General features: G+C 43.3%; 1 protein-coding gene across 1 annotated transcript; it reads right to left on the bottom strand.

The window, feature by feature from the left end:
* Positions 1 to 219: 219 nt before the first annotated feature.
* Positions 220 to 8,985, bottom strand: LOC113948646 (1,25-dihydroxyvitamin D(3) 24-hydroxylase, mitochondrial). The gene is made up of 11 exons (XM_027646396.1): positions 8,782 to 8,985; positions 8,388 to 8,481; positions 7,597 to 7,693; positions 6,331 to 6,422; positions 5,423 to 5,534; positions 3,926 to 4,071; positions 3,448 to 3,614; positions 3,189 to 3,267; positions 2,563 to 2,757; positions 2,364 to 2,475; positions 220 to 1,537 (listed from the first exon to the last, which is right to left on the bottom strand). Exons 1-10 carry the CDS (start codon positions 8,934 to 8,936, stop codon positions 2,365 to 2,367), a joined length of 1,248 nt encoding a protein of 415 aa, XP_027502197.1. The 5' UTR covers positions 8,937 to 8,985; the 3' UTR covers positions 220 to 1,537; position 2,364.
* Positions 8,986 to 17,099: the final 8,114 nt, after the last annotated feature.

Raw genomic sequence — 17,099 nt, forward strand, 5'->3', positions numbered from 1 at the left:
TCACAATCCACACAACCCAGCAGCTCTGGGTATCATAAAGCAGGAGATTTTCACTGCGGAATTAAAGTAGAACTTGGTAGAATTTCCAGCTCAAGCCCATTGAGGATGTCAAGCAGAGGGATGAAAGTACCACGGCAGCTTTTTTGCAAGAAATTGCCGTGGAAGGCAAGGTTTTTGTAAAGCCACAACAACTTTATAATAAGCTATGGAAGACTAATTATAGAAAAACAATAGAAACCTTTATTTTATTACAAAATTGACTGTTACCAAATTGACTAGAAATATTCAGATAATACACAAATTGCCTTATACCTCTTAATAGGGCTACATTTCCATGTCTGAGTATAACAACAGAGGAAAACAAACAAAACATAGGGGTCAGACAAACAAATACTAAGAACTTGGATCATTTCAGAAAGTAAAAAAATAAAAACAACCATTCATGGTTATGTATATACAAAGCTGGACTTCAAACTGCATCATTGGAAAAACTAGTGACCATAACAACTAACATATAATATTACATGCAAGGCAGTGACAATTTTAACCTTTAGATACAGATACTGCAGTCTCCACAAGAAAAAAACCTATCTGAAATATTTAGGATCCTCATTTCCTGGGAAATTGTTCTTTGAAAGATACATTTTATAGTACTCATCTAATGAAGTCACTATCCTGTTAGGATAATCAGCATTTAAGTGGCAGAACCCATAGGATTCCAGTGGTTCCATTTTTGAATGAGGCCTTTTCATGCAATAAAAGGCCATTAAGGTTTGACAATAAAGGTGGGATAAAATGGTTTGTGCAGGAATCAGAGGCATGAAGCTCCCTGGGCAAGAGCAGAGATTGTACCAGGCACAGCACTGTGTATAAATCAAATTACTGTGCTGCAGGCATGAGGAATAAATTGTGTTATGTACATTTGTCCTTATATTCTTATATAACACCAGGGAAATATCCTTTTTTAATTATCCTGATTTTCAAGCCCTCATTTTAGCTTAATTCCTGACTGCCATCTCATGTCTCAGCTTAATCCGTGGTGTTGGTGATTGATAAGGACTAAGCCAGTTTCTTCTCCCTTAAACTGCCTTCCCAAGCTCTTCCACTCTGAGCTGACAGGGCCAGTGCAGTCAGGACTGAACCCAAACTGGGAGGCAGCTCTTTCCAGGCTGCTCTGTGGAAGAGCCTGAGGCTGCAATAATTTCCCTGTGCACTGACAAGAACTGTCCAGAACACTGCACAGCTCGTTGTCCTGGGCAGTCCCTCAGCTGCACTAAATCACTGTATTTCCACAGGTATGTGAATGCACATGATGTTTTTCTTTCCTTTTAACACTGGATGAACTAACTAACCACATTTTCCCAATAAAACAGTCTGGGAGCTTTTCTTGGTGCTATTTCTGACTCTGCAGTTGTTCAAGGGACGGGTGTTGCAATTCTTCACTGGCTGGTGGAGCCTCCACAGCTTTGACTTCTCCAGTTGATGCCTGTTTTTTAAGAGGAGGCAGCAGCAGGGTTGTCATCCATTTTGCTGCAAGCTCTACTGAAGAGAAAAAAATCTATACTGTGATGAATTATTTCAAAGTAAACAGCACTGCGAAACCTTCAGTTAAAGGAGTTGATACTCAGATTATACTGAGTGATTTTCTTCCTGTGGTGTTGGCCAGAACAAAAATATCTTCCACAGTACTTAAATGTCACTTGATTTCTAATTTGAGGATTTAATTCTAGGTCAAAGCTTGGTTTTTCAATTTAGATTGTTAGACAAATAAGCTATTTTATCAGCTCATTTGTGTAAGCTCATATGAGCAGAGAAAATCTTACATTCAATTTTATTGAACAAAAATGTATAATAAGTTGCAACATTGCATAACTATTTACAAATAGATTTTTCTTTGTCCTTATACCTAAAATCAAGTTTTGTTATCTAAACTCTGCAGAGCACTGTTCCTTCACTAAGGCTATTTAATCTGTAAATTGATGCTCAAAAATCAAAGGCTGTTTTTCAGGAAATTTCTTGTAGAAATGCAGTGGAGAAGTTATATTATAACAAAATAATGGCTATTGTTTTCTCCAACAGCGTATACATTTTGATTTTGTCCTTTCTGATCTGCATTATGAGAAGAAGACTTGTTCTTGGATTATAAAACTGACTTCAGAGCTGCAAGTTGTATGAAATTTGTCTTCTTAGTACACAGAATATTTTCTGTTAAAAGTAATGAAAACTAATGGTATTTCATCCATCTCACTCTGGGAGGATGAAGATTAGACAAACACCTGTTTTCTTGCACTCCCAGCTCTCTGGAAATTCTGTACGATGCTCAAAGCCAGGTGTGCTGTGCTCCAAGAGCCCCGTTCACTCACCTCATCTCCTGAGGAATGCGATGGGCAGCTCCCGGCTGGGAATGAGGATTCCCGAGTGCAGAGTCTCCACCGGCCTCTGGTCAGTGGCCACAACTTGGTATTTGTGGACGAGCTGAAAAACAAACATTTCCATCAGTGTGCTTTGTTAGAAGTTGAATGCCCACTGTGCTCAAAATGCCCTTTTTTTTGGAGTGTTTACCCAGCAAAGGGCCAAGTGGAGCTGCAGCTCTGCCACACGGCGCCCGATGCACATCCTCTTCCCCATCCCAAAGGGAACGTGGGAGAACGGACGGATCAGGTTCTTCTGGAACCAGCGCTCTGGTCTAAACTGAGTCCAGTCCCTGAAGTACTCCTCATTGCAACCCAGGGCATGGCTGTTTAGCATCAGAACAGTCTAGAAACAAAGAGAGTCTCGTTACAAATTGGCCCAGAGCTGCCATCAGCTCGCTGATGGAAAAAAACAATGCAACAGTAAAGGCGAGGCAGTTTCCTCAGAAGATGCCATGCAGTTCCCTGAGGATTAATCTGAACACAGAAAAAGTCATGGTTTCCCCTGAAAAAAATCATGAGAAAATAAAAAAAAAATATATTTGAAGCAGAACAACAAAATGTTTTCTGACCAATATTTCTGCCTGAATCCATCAGCAGTGCAGGCAAGTTTGGGGTTTAGTTTATGGGAATCTTTGGTGTGAATTCCTCATTCCTTATGCTGGACCTCATCCTTTGGCAAAGTCAATTTAAAACTGAATTGTGACTAACTTCTGTGGTTTATAAGACAGTTAATAAATGGCACAACACCCTAGTAAGTTAAATTCATTGCCTTACCCCTTTGGGCAGCACATAATTTCCCAGAACCATTTCCGTGTCGATGGTGCGAGTGGTAAATGGCACTGATGGGGTTAATCTACAGTGAAAAAAACACCATGGGTTAAATTTCCAGCATTTTTTCTTCCTGTATCTCTCATAGTTCACCTTAAACAACCAGATGAACAAAATTATATGTACAAGAAAATTCTTACCCCTCTAGTACACACAAGCTGGTAAAAAACTTTGTGATCGTTTTGCTCTTATTTAGGAATTTTACCTCATGGACTCTTTCAGACATGCTTTCAGGTAAGGCATATTCTTCAAGTTCTCAGCACTTGGAGTCTCATTAGCAGCCAAAACACTCTTTATTTCCTGGAAAAGCTTCTGCTGGACATGTGGATTGCGTGAAATGTTATACAGAGCCCACAGTAAACTATTGGCTGTCTGAAAGAAACCAAGAAGAAATGTAAGACCTCCATTTGTGGTGGCAGAAGGAAGAAGCTGCCAAAAGTTCAAAGCAATATTTATGGCTGGTCACTGATTTATGGTATTTTGAAAGCTTAAGTGATTATGAGCCATCCCAATTGTTCTCTAGGAATGATGAGCAGAAGAACAAATCTATGATTTCAGATAAATATTCATTTACACTTGGGCCAGCAAAGCAGGATTAGCTCCCTTCCAGGTGTCAGGATGGTTGGGTTACGAAGGCAAGCAGGGAGTGGAAGGATTTGAAGCTCTTGCAAAGCCAGGTTTACCGTCTCCACCCCAGCAATCTGGAGCTCTGCGATGGCAGCGTACAGCTCCTTCTTGGAAAGTTGTCCTCCAGAGTAGATGTCACACAGAAAATCCTCCTGAGGGTTTGCAGAGTGTTTTTCCAGCCGACAGTCAATGGAGTGTTTGGCTGAGGAGGGAGGAGAGGGAGGTAATTAATGGAAAATCAGTAAAAATACTGTAAAAATAAAAACAAAGCCATGTCTGACATGCAGGATCTTGAAAGGAGGTGCCAAGCTGGGCTCTTTTTGCAAGCAGTGAATAAATAGTGAGTATATTTATACTGAATAAAGTATCGTATTTTCAGTCTTCAGACAAAAAACCCAGTCGCAAAAATCACTTTTGAACAGAAGAAATTCCTGCAAACTCTTAGGAATTCTGCTTTCTTAAATTAGGAAAGGAAATCAGTGAGACATTGAGCGAAATATTTAGCAAACAGAAATACAAGTGTGTGAAATTTATTGCCTCGGGTTTTCAAAGGGGATCAAGGTGTTAAAAAAATCAAAGAGACTTAGTACTCAGACTCCCTGGGGGGAAATGTAAACCTTTGATTTACAAGGGGAAGGCACAAAGAGATGCCAAATTTCCACATGCTGGGGATTTTTTTTTTTAAATACAGAGAAGTAAATTTTGCCCAACACCCTACAGTTCCTAGTAAGGAGTTATTCCTGTCAAGTGAAGGTGTTAAACTTTGTTTTTTCTGAACAAAACTGTTCTAAAGTGTCTTTCCTAAACCCCATAAATTAAGAAGCAATAAAAGAAGTGCACATGGGGCTGGCTTGACCAAAAGTATTGAAGTATCAAGTACTCAAATACAACCATCCAAGTGCCAAAATCTTTCTCAATTTTTAGTAACACTTGTCAGTGTTTAGCAAAATATTAAAAATACAAACTTGACTTCATATCTGGAGTTAGAGTAATTTTTTAAACCTTGAAGGCCAATGCATCTTATATAGTCAAAAAAAACATTGTCAAAAAGCCAAACTGTACCTTACAATTTAAATTACTTCTAAGATTTACAACCATATTCCAGATTGTTCAGAAAAACCTGTAATTTCTTTATTTTTTTTTTTAGCCGACAGGTTTTGTTGTGTGTAAAATTCTTGTTTATTGGGAAAACAACTCCCTTTGAGGTCCCTTTGAGGGAAGTCCCTTTTCTCACTCATATACTTGCCTTTAAAGAGATTATACACTTTCTGGCTATTTTATGACAGATTAAAGTGGAATTAACTGCTGGCTCCCAAAATCCTGGGGCTTCCCTGGGAATTAGGTATTGTCCCACAACCAGACCTGAGTGTTACTCGTAAAAAACCTGCTCCCATGTTGGAATTAGTCTGTGTTTAGTGTAGCAAAGCTGTTCCAATCCACGTTGAAGTGATTAATGGCAGCATAGAACAATAGCAAGGATGAAGAGAGTTAATTCCACCAAGTAGGAAACGGAGATAAAGGAAAAGAAGAGAAATTATGTTTAAAACAATAACCTGTTTTAAATATATCATCCCATGCTTTAGTATGAGCTTGCCAGACTTTTGTGTTCAGCCCCTTGTGAAGTTCCACAGGGGTCACCATCATCATCCCAAAAGTGGCCATCATCTGTGGTGGAGAAAGAGTTTGGGAAATCTGTCTTTAATCTATACTTATTTGCAATCTCTGAACAAAATGAGGCTGTAAAGTAGGAGGCAGTTTTCAGGAAGGCAAGATTCTGGCAGATTTTCCATCCTGGAGAGAAAGGATGAGTCTCAACCTACTTATCCAGCTAAAAATTAGGGACAGCCAGGAGGAGGACATCAGGCTTCTCCAGTGGGCAGTGCATCTTCCCTACTTTAGGCACCTGCTTAGAATGGGACAAGCTAATTTTTGGCAGTGCCTCTCTCCCCCTTGACAACAGATGGAGCTAAAAAATTAGGCTGGGCTAGATGCCTGTCTTTTGGATGACTAAAATTAGGCAGGTTTGTATCACCAGAGTCCAAGTTGCAGCAAAATGCACAGCAGGTTTGCCTGCAGGAATGAGTAACCTCCAAATCCAGCATTTTTGCATAATCCCACATAACCCCAGCAGTCCCACCCAGCAAAGAGCAGCGTTGCACAACAGGTGTCTCAGAGGTAGAGCAGAGTTATCCAACCACCCTGCCAACTCCATTTCCAGGATTACCCTGATGTCCATAGAGCAGTTTTCCCTGTCAGGTTTAGGCATCACATAAATGAGACAGTTCAGATGTTCAGGATTAGCTTTGCACTGTAAGTGCCACTTTGGATGTGCAAAGCTGCCATTGCACAGGTAGCACAAAAGCTCGAGGTGCTGTTTTTCGGGTGACTCATTTAAACTGCTGCCTCTCATTAGCAGGAGGGGTAGAAAATCACTACAGCCCCAGGAAAGACTCTTCCATACCGTTTTTACTGCCTTGATGAAGTTCAAACTTTCTTCTTCCACATCCTGCTGCAGGAGGCCAAACCTCTTTCCATACAGCACCAGACAGATACCTGTTGTTAAGCAGTATTGTAATTAAATGATGTAAGCAAAAGTGTGTGTGTTGGTTGTCATTTGTCAAGGAATGGCTTGGATTATCCTTCTGGAAAATGTTCCATGATACAACCTCTGAGAGCAGCACTTTCTAAACACCTTCTGCCTCTTTCTCTCAGACTCAAGTAGAGTATCCAGCTAAGGGGCCCTTACAGCAGCACCACTGATCCCCTCATGAGCAGCAGAGCCTTATGCCAAGCAGGGCTGGTATTATTTGGTAAATAAGATATTTGGCAATGCTACTGAAGAGAACTGAGTGGCAGGAAAACTGGGCCTGAAGAGGCCATCTCCTCCAGCACTTCCTAGGCCATCTCCTCCAGCATTTCCTAGCCCTTCCCACAGCCAGAAACCACTTGCAAACACTGACAGTGTCCCACACTCTACCAGTTTCCACCCCTTTCCACTTGCCTTTTCTTCTTTTTTTAAAGCTCTCACTTCCTATTTGTCCTTTTCCAAAATCAGCCTTCACCACTGACATGGAAAAAAACCCCCACTTTCAGGGCCTCAGTCCACAGGCTGCTGAGCTGAGCCAGCCAAGAGCAGATGGGTCTGGCAGAGCTTGTTCAGTAACACACCACAGCCAACATCCCTCCTTTTGGGAACCACTGAGGCTGTTTCTTCTACCCTAGGTCATTCCTGGCAGATTCCATATAAAGCTTTCTAAAGATGGAGGCTCCTGACTTGGTAACTTATTCCAGTGCTTCTGAATCCCGATGTAAACATCTTAAATGGGATTTTCCAAGCTTTGTCTGCAATGAGCACTTCTTCACTGTTATGGGATCATTTCATTGATCTTGTGCTGCTGGTAATTAACAAATATCAGATGGACAAAAAAAAGTCATGTGCTATCTGATCCCAGTCTAGATAAATGCACCATGATTCCTTCAGGTTTTGGATTTATAAACCATTACAATGTTTGAATATTTTTAGTAAGTCATACAGGTAACTAAACAGAGGAATCTGTGTAGCTGCTGATGAATTTTGCCTGTGATAGTTCCCTGGATGTTCTGCAACTTAGTTTCCAGGATATTGTAGCCAACAGTTTGGAAATAATCAGCCAATACATTCATCCCTGATCACACTGGAACTGAAATGCCATGGCAGGTGCACATACTCAGACAAAAAATGACTTACTTTCGAAGGACCATTTGTTGAATTCTGAATATACATCTTCCATCTGCCCATTGTGGTTACATATTTCATCTATTCTACGCATGAAATCCTCCAGGACCTGAACAGTGGAAAGAAGAGAAAGAAAATAAGGGATAAAATGACATCAGCTAATAGAAATCCTGTGCAATTCAGCATTTCAACTGTCTTTTAAATAGATAGCAATCTTGCCTAAGAGAGGAATCCTTCTGTTTCCTGTTCTTTGAACAAGATTCAACTTCCCCCTGTGTGAATGTATGTTTGGATTTTACAGACTCTTGTGCTATCATTGCTTGTACCTCCATAAGCTGAGCTTTCCTCCACAGGGATGAAACACTTCACTCTGGGGCAACACTGGAGTTTCACAATGAAGAGAATTAAGCTGTTTATCACAGATGCTCCTCAAACTAGGTGAGGAACACACAGAGGTTAGGGAGGGAGGTGTTCACTGATGGGGGTGGAGACATAAGAATGAAGGAGTAAAGGCAAAAACTACTGAATGCAAGAGAAGTAGGTAAAAACTGCTTGCAGGAGTCTGTGTCACTGTGGAATGATCTCATTGTTCTGTGCAGACAGATAGTCTCAACTACAGGTTTCTCTGTGGTCTCACTTTTGGTCAGACCCTGGCAATGAGTTTGTACTTGTTATCCCCTGAACGATCTGAGCATGAACTCGTGGTTTTATCACTGTAGAGCAAATCAGCAGCTATCCAGATAAACTGGATTTATCCCCCAGGTTTGCAGTGGATAAAGGAAGGATTTCTCAAAGCCCAGTACCTCACTGATGGTCGTATCCAGCTTCACAACTTCCCTGGGCTTCATTAATTTCTTTTGAAAGGCACTTCTTACCCTCTGCCAGTCCTTTCCTTCCCTAGATTGAAACAAAGACAGCGAGGTTGGGAAGCGAGAGACTTAAAGAAGAAGGAAAGAAGAAGAAAACCCCAAACCCGCCGCATGTGCACCACGACACCGCTGATGCTTCATCGCACCGACACCGCCTTGCGCTCGCTGGGGAGGGGGATGAGCCCCGGGAGCGGCCCGGGGAGCGGAGGGTGGGCTGGAGCATCCCCCGGGCACCTGGGACCCGTCCTATCCCGCATGGGCTCCCCCGCACCGCAGGGACCAACCGGCCCTCCCGGCACCTCCCCGGGATGCTGCGGGTGGCACTTACAGGATGAGCAGCCCGTAGCCCTCGTCGCGATAGTCGCGATAGGCTTTCCAGGGCTTGATCTCGAGGCGCTGGGGACAGGCGCTCTCCCGGCGGTACAGGGCTTCCAGGAGGCAGGGCGCGGCGATGTGCACCGAGTCGAAAGCCCCCAGCTTCATGCGGAAAATCTTCCCGAACCTCCGGTGGTACTCGGCCTGGGGGCGCAGGGGAGACCCCGGCGGTGAGACGCTTCGCCTCAGCACCTTCATCCCCATCATCCTCATCATCCCCATCATCCCTAACATCCCCATCCCCGTCCCCGTTCCTGTTCCCATTCCTGTCCCCATCCTTATCCCCGTTCCCATCCTTATCCCTCTCCCCATCCCCATTCCCATCCCCGACCCCGTTCCCGTCCCTATCCCCATCCCATCCCCAGGGCTCTGCCGCCTCACCAGCGTCTCGTGTTGCCTCTTGAGCCCCCCTTTCCAGAGCACGTCGGGCAGGCTGCCCATGAGGGGCCAGCTGGGGGGCCCGGGCAGGGTCTCCGCGGGCCGCAGGGCGCTCAGGGAGGACGCGGGGGCTGCGCTGCCGCAGGTGCGGGCGGGGAGGCGGCGGAGGAGGAGGAGGGTGATGCCGCAGCCGCCCATGGTGACAGCGCGGTGCCAGCGCCGCCCGCTATAGGGACATTTATAGCAGCCGGAGGTGCTGGACTTTCATCGGGGCCAATGGCAGCCCTGGGTGGGGTGGGGTGGGGCGGCTGCCCCGGCCCGGCCCGCGGAGCCCGCGGGGCAGGCGGGTCATCAAAGGGTTCAGGCGAGGCAGGAGGGAACCGAGCCAGCGCCCGCCGCGCCTCCGCCCGCTCCCGACCCGCCGGGCTGCGGGGATGCGCGATCCCGGTCCCCGCTGAACTCCGGGGGGATGCGCGGCCTCAATCCTCCGAACTCCCGAGGGATGCGCGGCTCCCGACCCGCCGGACTTGCGGGGGATGTGCGGTCCCAGTCCCTGCTGAATTCCCGGGGACGCGCTTCTGTGGTTCCCCGAGCTCCCGGGGGATGCTCCGGCCCCCCAAACTATATTTTAGGTCAAAAACCAGGAAATATTTGGAGACCTAAAGTAAATAACTTATGATACGTGTGTTCTACTACGCCTCTCTTTTGCTGCTGATAAAAGCGAGGTTTGATTTTGAGCTGCCGGGGGATGCCCGGCTCCAGCCCCGCGGTCCCCGCAGGCAGCGACACCGCTCCCTCCCCAAACTGCCCGGCGTCCGTGCGAACGGTCTCGGAAAGCTGCTGCTCCCCCTCGCCTCTCTATTTATTTATTTGTTTACTTATTTATTTTTGTTTAATTCGGCTTCCTACGGCCAGAGCTCACCCGTACGAGCGCGGGGGGCTCTGTGATATTCATCCTGCAGTGCACAGGTGCCAAAATAGTTCCGTCTTCCCTCAGTATTTGCGCGTTAATAGGACGGAATAAAAAGTGTCTGGGAGCTGAGGAATACCGAGTTGTGGTGTGGCTCTTACCCTCCTGGGCTGACTAACCATGGGTTTATGAAAAGGGCACGTGATTTATGGAAAGTGCATCATCAGAGAAGGCAAAATTCCCTTCACTGTGGGGGTTGCTAGATATTAAATTCTGACAAAAATCAGTTATTGCCATAGTCCTTTAATCAGAAACTGTGCAATAATGCTCAGAGACAAAGCATTTCAGGCTAAGCAAAGGCAGGAGAGGTGCAAGCACAGGCAAAGCTGCCCAGGTCACCTTGGAACTATCTGTGTCCTCTCTGTGCAAGAGAACTCAGACAGGCTGTGGAACTTGCTGCAAGACAAAAAGCTACCCGTAAACCAGAGGATTTCCAGGAAAGACAGGTTTGCTACAAAGAGGATTTGATTTTCCCCCACCCCACGCTATTTTTTATGTTCTTTCCCAAGGTGCATTTTGTGAGTCAGCTCTTAATTCCCTTTATTCAAGTGCGTGACAGTAAGATACAGAGTGTGCAGATACTTGGGTGTCTTGGACAAGGCACAGGCAGAGGATCATCAGAAGGTGGGTTTGACACAGAACCTGAGACCCATAAAGGCACAGGTCTCAAAGTCCAGTCAATAACAATAAAATCCCCAAGGTAGCAGTGATCAATGCAGAGAAAATGTACAAAAGCATCACATCTCACTGCAGACATTTCCTGGGAGTTTTGCAGATCCTTCCCAATCTTGCCCTTCTATTTCAGTGATTTTCATCTGTGAGATACTACGGCCACAAGATCAGAGCACTTTCCAGGCAGGCTTTAAAATTAAAGCTGGTTCAAAGGTTTGTAATTTCTTTTCTTAGGGAAACACCACAGGTTGATGTTTTTGTGATTTGTTTTCTTTGAACCAGTCCTACTGAAACACATCCTGTTGTCTTCAGAGACTGAACACAGTTCAGGCTCCATTCAGTGATAAGTTCTGAGAAACAAGAAGGGACAATTTGTGCTCTCTATCTATACAAAGAGTCAAAATGAACTCATTTGAAGGGTCACAGATTAGTGCCTGTGAAACAATCTCTTCAGAAGAGTCTGGAACAGGCAAGTCAAGACTAAACTGGGCACAGGTCAATTTTTCCATGTTCTTCACAGCTACGGGGAGGAAACCACCCTGTTAATACGAAATCTTCTCTATTAAGCTTTTATTAAATTACAGAATGGAAAAGGTTTTATTTAACTCCTGTGGTCGTGATGTAACTCCCTGGCAGGGAAGCTGGTGTGTTTGTAGCTCTGCTGGGCCTGGAGCTGGGAGAGCTAATGATTGCCTCAAATTCTGCTAAAGTGCAGTTCCAAGGGCATTTTGAGCCTTCAATTCTTCCTCCCCCTTCTCAAAAGGATGTCAAAAACAAGGCTTTAATTTTAATTTGTGACCTTTAGAATATATCAAGAGTTGTTTTAAGAGTAAAGCAAGAGTTTGCAGCACTCTTGAGCTGAATTTTTAGGGGCACATCTTCACTTAACAGTGAATATGGCTCCATTGTCCCTCAGATGTCTATCCACAAGAATTCCCAATATTTTCTAATATAACAGCTAATGGCAACTGTGAGTGAAAACCCCTTTCACTTCTACACTTTGATGAGAAATATTTTTAGGTCAAAGACCAGGAAATATTTGAAGATCAAAAGTAAATAACCTATGATACATATTCTTCTACACTTCTCTTTTGCTACAGATAAAAATGTCTTTTGATTTCTGCACTCTCAGATGTCAGGAGAGAATATTCCTTGACAAACCATCTGCCAGTGTGATGCTTCAGGAGAAGATGTATTGGGCCCTGTTGTGCAGGTACAGAAAGGTACCACTAAACTCTTTAATCAGTACCTAAAATCCAAGTTTTAGAGCTGCTTCATAAGCAGAAGTAATTGCTGCTCTTACTTTTTTGGGGGGAAATAGTAACATAGTCGTTGAATAAAGCTTGGAAATCCCATCAAGGCAAGATCTCCCCACCAGGGTTTAAGAGAATGAGATGTGCTTGGGAAGCTCATCGAAACACAACATCTGAGCTTCCAGTGAGCAGATCAAAAGTGCAAAGGGAATGAACAGCTTTTCCTGTAGCACACTTCAAATACACTAAATAGCACCAAAATAACTCCTCAGTGGGAAAGAACTTTAGATTGGTGGTGGATTTTCATTCTTAATACCTGTCATTCCAGGAGGTTTGCTTTGTGACATATTACACCATTCCTGTCTCCTGACCTCTACTCTTCTCCTTGTTGGAAAAACCTTTTTGCTGATTTGGCCCTAAAATGTTTTTGAAGTCTCTTGTGTTTTCTAAAATACTACAAAATGTAGAAATGCCCCAGGAGAATGAGCAGACAATACAGGGAGAGTCTCTGTCACACACAAGGTATTTCACAGTGCTGGGAAGACAAATTGAAAGCAACTTGCAAACTCTACTTGTTATTGAAAGGCTTTTTTTTTTTTTCATGTTTGTTTATACACTTTTAATTCTGTGTCTCTTTCCAGCTGAGAATCTTAAGTTTTGTAAATATTGATGAATTTAACCTCAGCTTAGGAAATGGGAAAGTACCGTAATTCCCATTTCTACAGAAGAGAAACTGAAATGTGTTTGAAAATTGAGATCTCCAAGTTACTCACATTCACTGTGAAATGAAAGCAAAAGAAATCTTTATTGTATTTTTACTTAAATGGTACTTTTTAACACTAAATCTTCTGATATCACTGCCTGCTAGATGACTACCCTTCTTCAAGGTGACAGTAGCAATGTGGAAATAAAGGTCTGCTGAGCAAACCAAGACCAAGGTAATCCTGAGAGAGGGATCTAAAAAAACAGAGGCAGATGAACAGCTCAAACTCCAGCAGCCAAGGAATCTTCCAGCTGGCCATGACCTGTTTGGAGATATCTACCTCTGCAATAAACATTGCAACATCCAACCACTGAGGGAGCCTCTAAAGAAGTGCCTGTGCAAGAAAACGAAAAGACTTCTTGACTTAAATCAAGCACAGTTAATGTTTGCTTAAAAAAGAAAAAAAGTTAAACCATATTTTCTGTGAATAAATATTTATCATCTGCTTTACATGAACAAGCAATGCCCCCCAACACACTTCATTCCCTGGAGAGGTTGAGCTGACAGAGGGATAACTCAGGGAGAAAGTGGACAAGGAAATTGAGATCCAGGACAAGATGCTCTGACAGCCAGCTTGGAAGTACTCAGGACTTGTCAGGTTCTTCCATTTGATTCTGAAAATTAGAGTCACTCTCTGGGCTTTACCAGTTTTCTGTGTCTTTTAGCAATATTGTCCTGCTTGAGCAGGGCAGTGAGTTGTGGTGGTGAGGGATTTGTGCATTAAGATGCCGTGAGAACAAATTACTGTCCCAGGCTGAATATTTCTCTTTGGACAGAACTGGCAGAAGTTTGGAACCTTCCATCACCTTCCCCAAGGCACATTTAGTTTAAAAAACAGTAGTGTTTAGGAATCTGTCAGAACATTTCATCTTTCAACTCATATGGTTCGTGTTCAGGAGGCAGGAATTTCACTCGAGGATGTTGTGCCACCTGGGTGATACTGGAAGTTTTGGGTTCTCTTTACTGGTGTTCAACAATTCCAGGGGGAAATTGAGGGAATTCGGAGTGAACTGCCAAAATCTGCTCCATCCCTGGAAGTGTCCAAGGCCAGGTTGAACAGGGCTTGCAGCAATCTGGAAGGTGTCCCTGCCCGTGGAAGGGGATGGAACGAGATGACCTTTGGAGTCCCTTGCAACCCAAACCATTCTGTGATTCCATGAGTACAGGAATTCTTGGTGGTTTTTCCCCACTGGGAAATTAAATCTTGATTTTAGCTCTGCTTACAGAAACACTGTGTTATGATACCGAAAAATTATGAACATTTTCAGTTTGAGGGGAATTGATAAGAGCACAATGGAAGTCAGTAACCAAAATCTGTTTGTCAAAATCAAGGAAAGCTTTCAACTGCAGGAACACTGAACATCCCTTTAATTCAAACAACACTTGAAATTTATAATAAAGTTCTATGCTTAAAATCTGAAGTTTTTAGTCCTTGTGGGACTGTCTAATTGCCTGTAAAAACAAGCTGTTGTCTGAGTCCTGAAAGAATTTGTTTAGCTGGTTATACAAGCCCTTGAATCAGACTCAAACTCATGCAATTTACTGGATTTGTTGATTAAGTCCATAATGTTTGCACAGATCATTTTGCCTTCAATCTGATGGATGTTTCTGCTGAGGTAAAACTGATCTCATACCAAGCATTTGGAAAGCAGATTCTTCTTTCTTGCTCACCTCCATGTCAGTGAAATGCTACCAGCCAGTTTGTCAAAGAAAAGACAACCATGTTGTTCTTGTACATTTTGCTTACATTTATCTCACAAAAATAAATAATTCTTGTTCTTCTGCTGACATGTTACAAAGTTTCATAAAGGATAATTGGGTGAATATAGTCTTCCATGTTATTTTGTGTCATATTCCTAGAATTAGCTTCACAGGTATTAATCTCTGGTCTCTAAATTGCCCTGAAATACCAAGATAATAGGTGATGCTCTTATGAATTTAGCACCTGGAACTCTTGCCAATAACTGAGAAAGATGGTTGAGGAGGTGGATTTAGTGACTAAGCAAACAGCACCAGTCCCCTGAGTTAGAACAGAACCCAGAGCCCCAACTGCTGGTAGCACCTTCTGTGCCATTTGTAGCTAATTCCCTCTGAGTGACACCATCCCAGCTGAGTCCTTTGCAAGTGTTCAGAGAGGAGGAGACCTAGTTATTAGCATTATCATCATCTTGCCCAAGATTACTATTTGGTGTTAACACCTGGTCTCTAAATTTCCCAGAAATGGCAAATAAATAGGAAGGTTTTTAATGTTTTTTTGCTATTATGGAGCACTGCTGTTTCATCCCAGGGCAGGGGGAGGGTGAAGCAATCCTTGTCTGATGAAAGGTCTAACAGATATGTACAAGATACTATTAATCCAGAATTCCTTCTGTAAAACCCCAAAGAGATGAATCGGAACTTTAACCGCTGAATTGCTGTGAGCTGAGGGCATTTTGTTTCTATTTTCTTCATTAGAGCCCTAAGAAAATATGAAAACTCTCTCTGCCTTTGCCATTAGTCAGTCAAAAGGCACTTGGGCTGTGTTTGGCTGAACTCAATACCCTCTGGGCCACATCCTGGTTCCTCCTGTTCATTGCTTTTGGAGGGATTAGAGCAGACTGCAGCAGCGGGTCATCAGATAAAACCTTAGCCTGAAATCCAGCTGGTTATTTCAGCTCCAATGCCTGGGCACAGACCTCACTGGGGAAGAGTTTCAGTTCAGATTCACTGAATGCAACATTGCCCTTGGGAAAACATTTTAGGTATTTATTGTTTTATTTGGTAAAGCAGCAAACGAGCACATCTGATGTATCTCTGAGGAAAACTTGTGTCCCAAAATCTGTTGTGGTTCTGACAACACTTTCCCAATCCAGAGGGAAAAAAAAAGGACGAAAAAAAGAGAAAAAAAGACTTGTACACATTAAAAATGATGAGTAACACTACAGACAGAACATATTACTGACAGATCCCTGAGAGTTTAGAAACAGCTTTGGATTCAGTGGCAAATAAATCTGTTGTGCTTTAAGGTGAGGGAATCCAGTGGGGTGATGGTTGTGGAGGGAACAGGATTCTCCTCCTCCTTAGGTGTCTTTTTTAATAAATACCTAGTGACCTGTGAAATTGGCACTGACAGTGTTTCTCTTAAAAAGGAAATTATTTTTACCTTTATGGATGTAACTGAAGACCTAATTCCAGGTGGTTTGTGAGCAGTTTTCATTGAAGATGAAGAACCAAATTAAAAAAAAGGGCAAGACTGCTGTTGCAGCTGAAGGCCCTGTAGAGAGAATTCCAGTACAGGCCACAAAAAACGTTTTGGAAAACTGAGACATGTTCCATCACTAGAAACATTTATGGAACAAGATGGATTGTGGAATAAGAGAGATATAGGGCTAATATTTTAGACTCTAGAATATTCCCAGCAGTGGTGGGCAAGGGCAGGGTTGAAGAGTGAGCTCTTACCTTTTATTTTAAATAAATCCAACATGAAGCAAGAACAACCGTTCTGCTGGGATAGAATGATGGGATTATAAAGCACTGTGTTTACAGAATATGCTGTTCACAAAGGTGGAGTAAAGGTCTTTTAATGTGCTTAACCATGAAGGGATTTCCCAGCAAAAGGGAATCTCCAGCTTCCATCTCAGGCACAAACAGAAACTCCCCTTGGCTCTGTGGGTCCAGCTGACTCTGCAGAACCATCTGCCAAGCACTCTGAGCAGGGTAAGGACAAGTTTCCTTACAGAGGGTGAAGTTTTTTGGGATTCCTTGCAGAAAGAACCTAATGAAATTCAATAACTAATGCTGGATATATATGAATATAGGGGAGGTCTTCAAGGGTGAAAGGGTGATGTTGCTTTTCACAAACAAGAGGGATCTTCTTTCTTTGAAAGAACGAGGTTAGAAATGCGAGAAAATCTGCTTTCCTTCCCTCAGATCACAAAACAATGACAAACTTTCAGATCAGGGGGAACTTGACCTATAAACATTTGGGAGTTGTATCACTAAGAACCGACATGCCCTTTTGGAAAAGAAGAACACCCTCAGAAGGGGATTTTGTTCCTTGAACCTCTGCTCCCCCTGGTATGTTGGTGCAAGAAGGGCAGACAGACATTGTGACACAAGGATCTTCCTTCCACAGTGAGTCAGGTTCTCTAATATTGGGAATGTCAGGCTATTGCCACCCCTGTCCCTACATGATGTGGAAGCTGCACTCCTTTCGAGTACTGGTACAATTAAAATGCTACAATTTTGTGTGGCTT

Source organism: Corapipo altera, unplaced genomic scaffold (assembly GCF_003945725.1).
Source record: "Corapipo altera isolate COAL_440 unplaced genomic scaffold, ASM394572v1 64, whole genome shotgun sequence".
Classification (NCBI taxonomy): Eukaryota; Metazoa; Chordata; class Aves; order Passeriformes; family Pipridae; genus Corapipo; species Corapipo altera.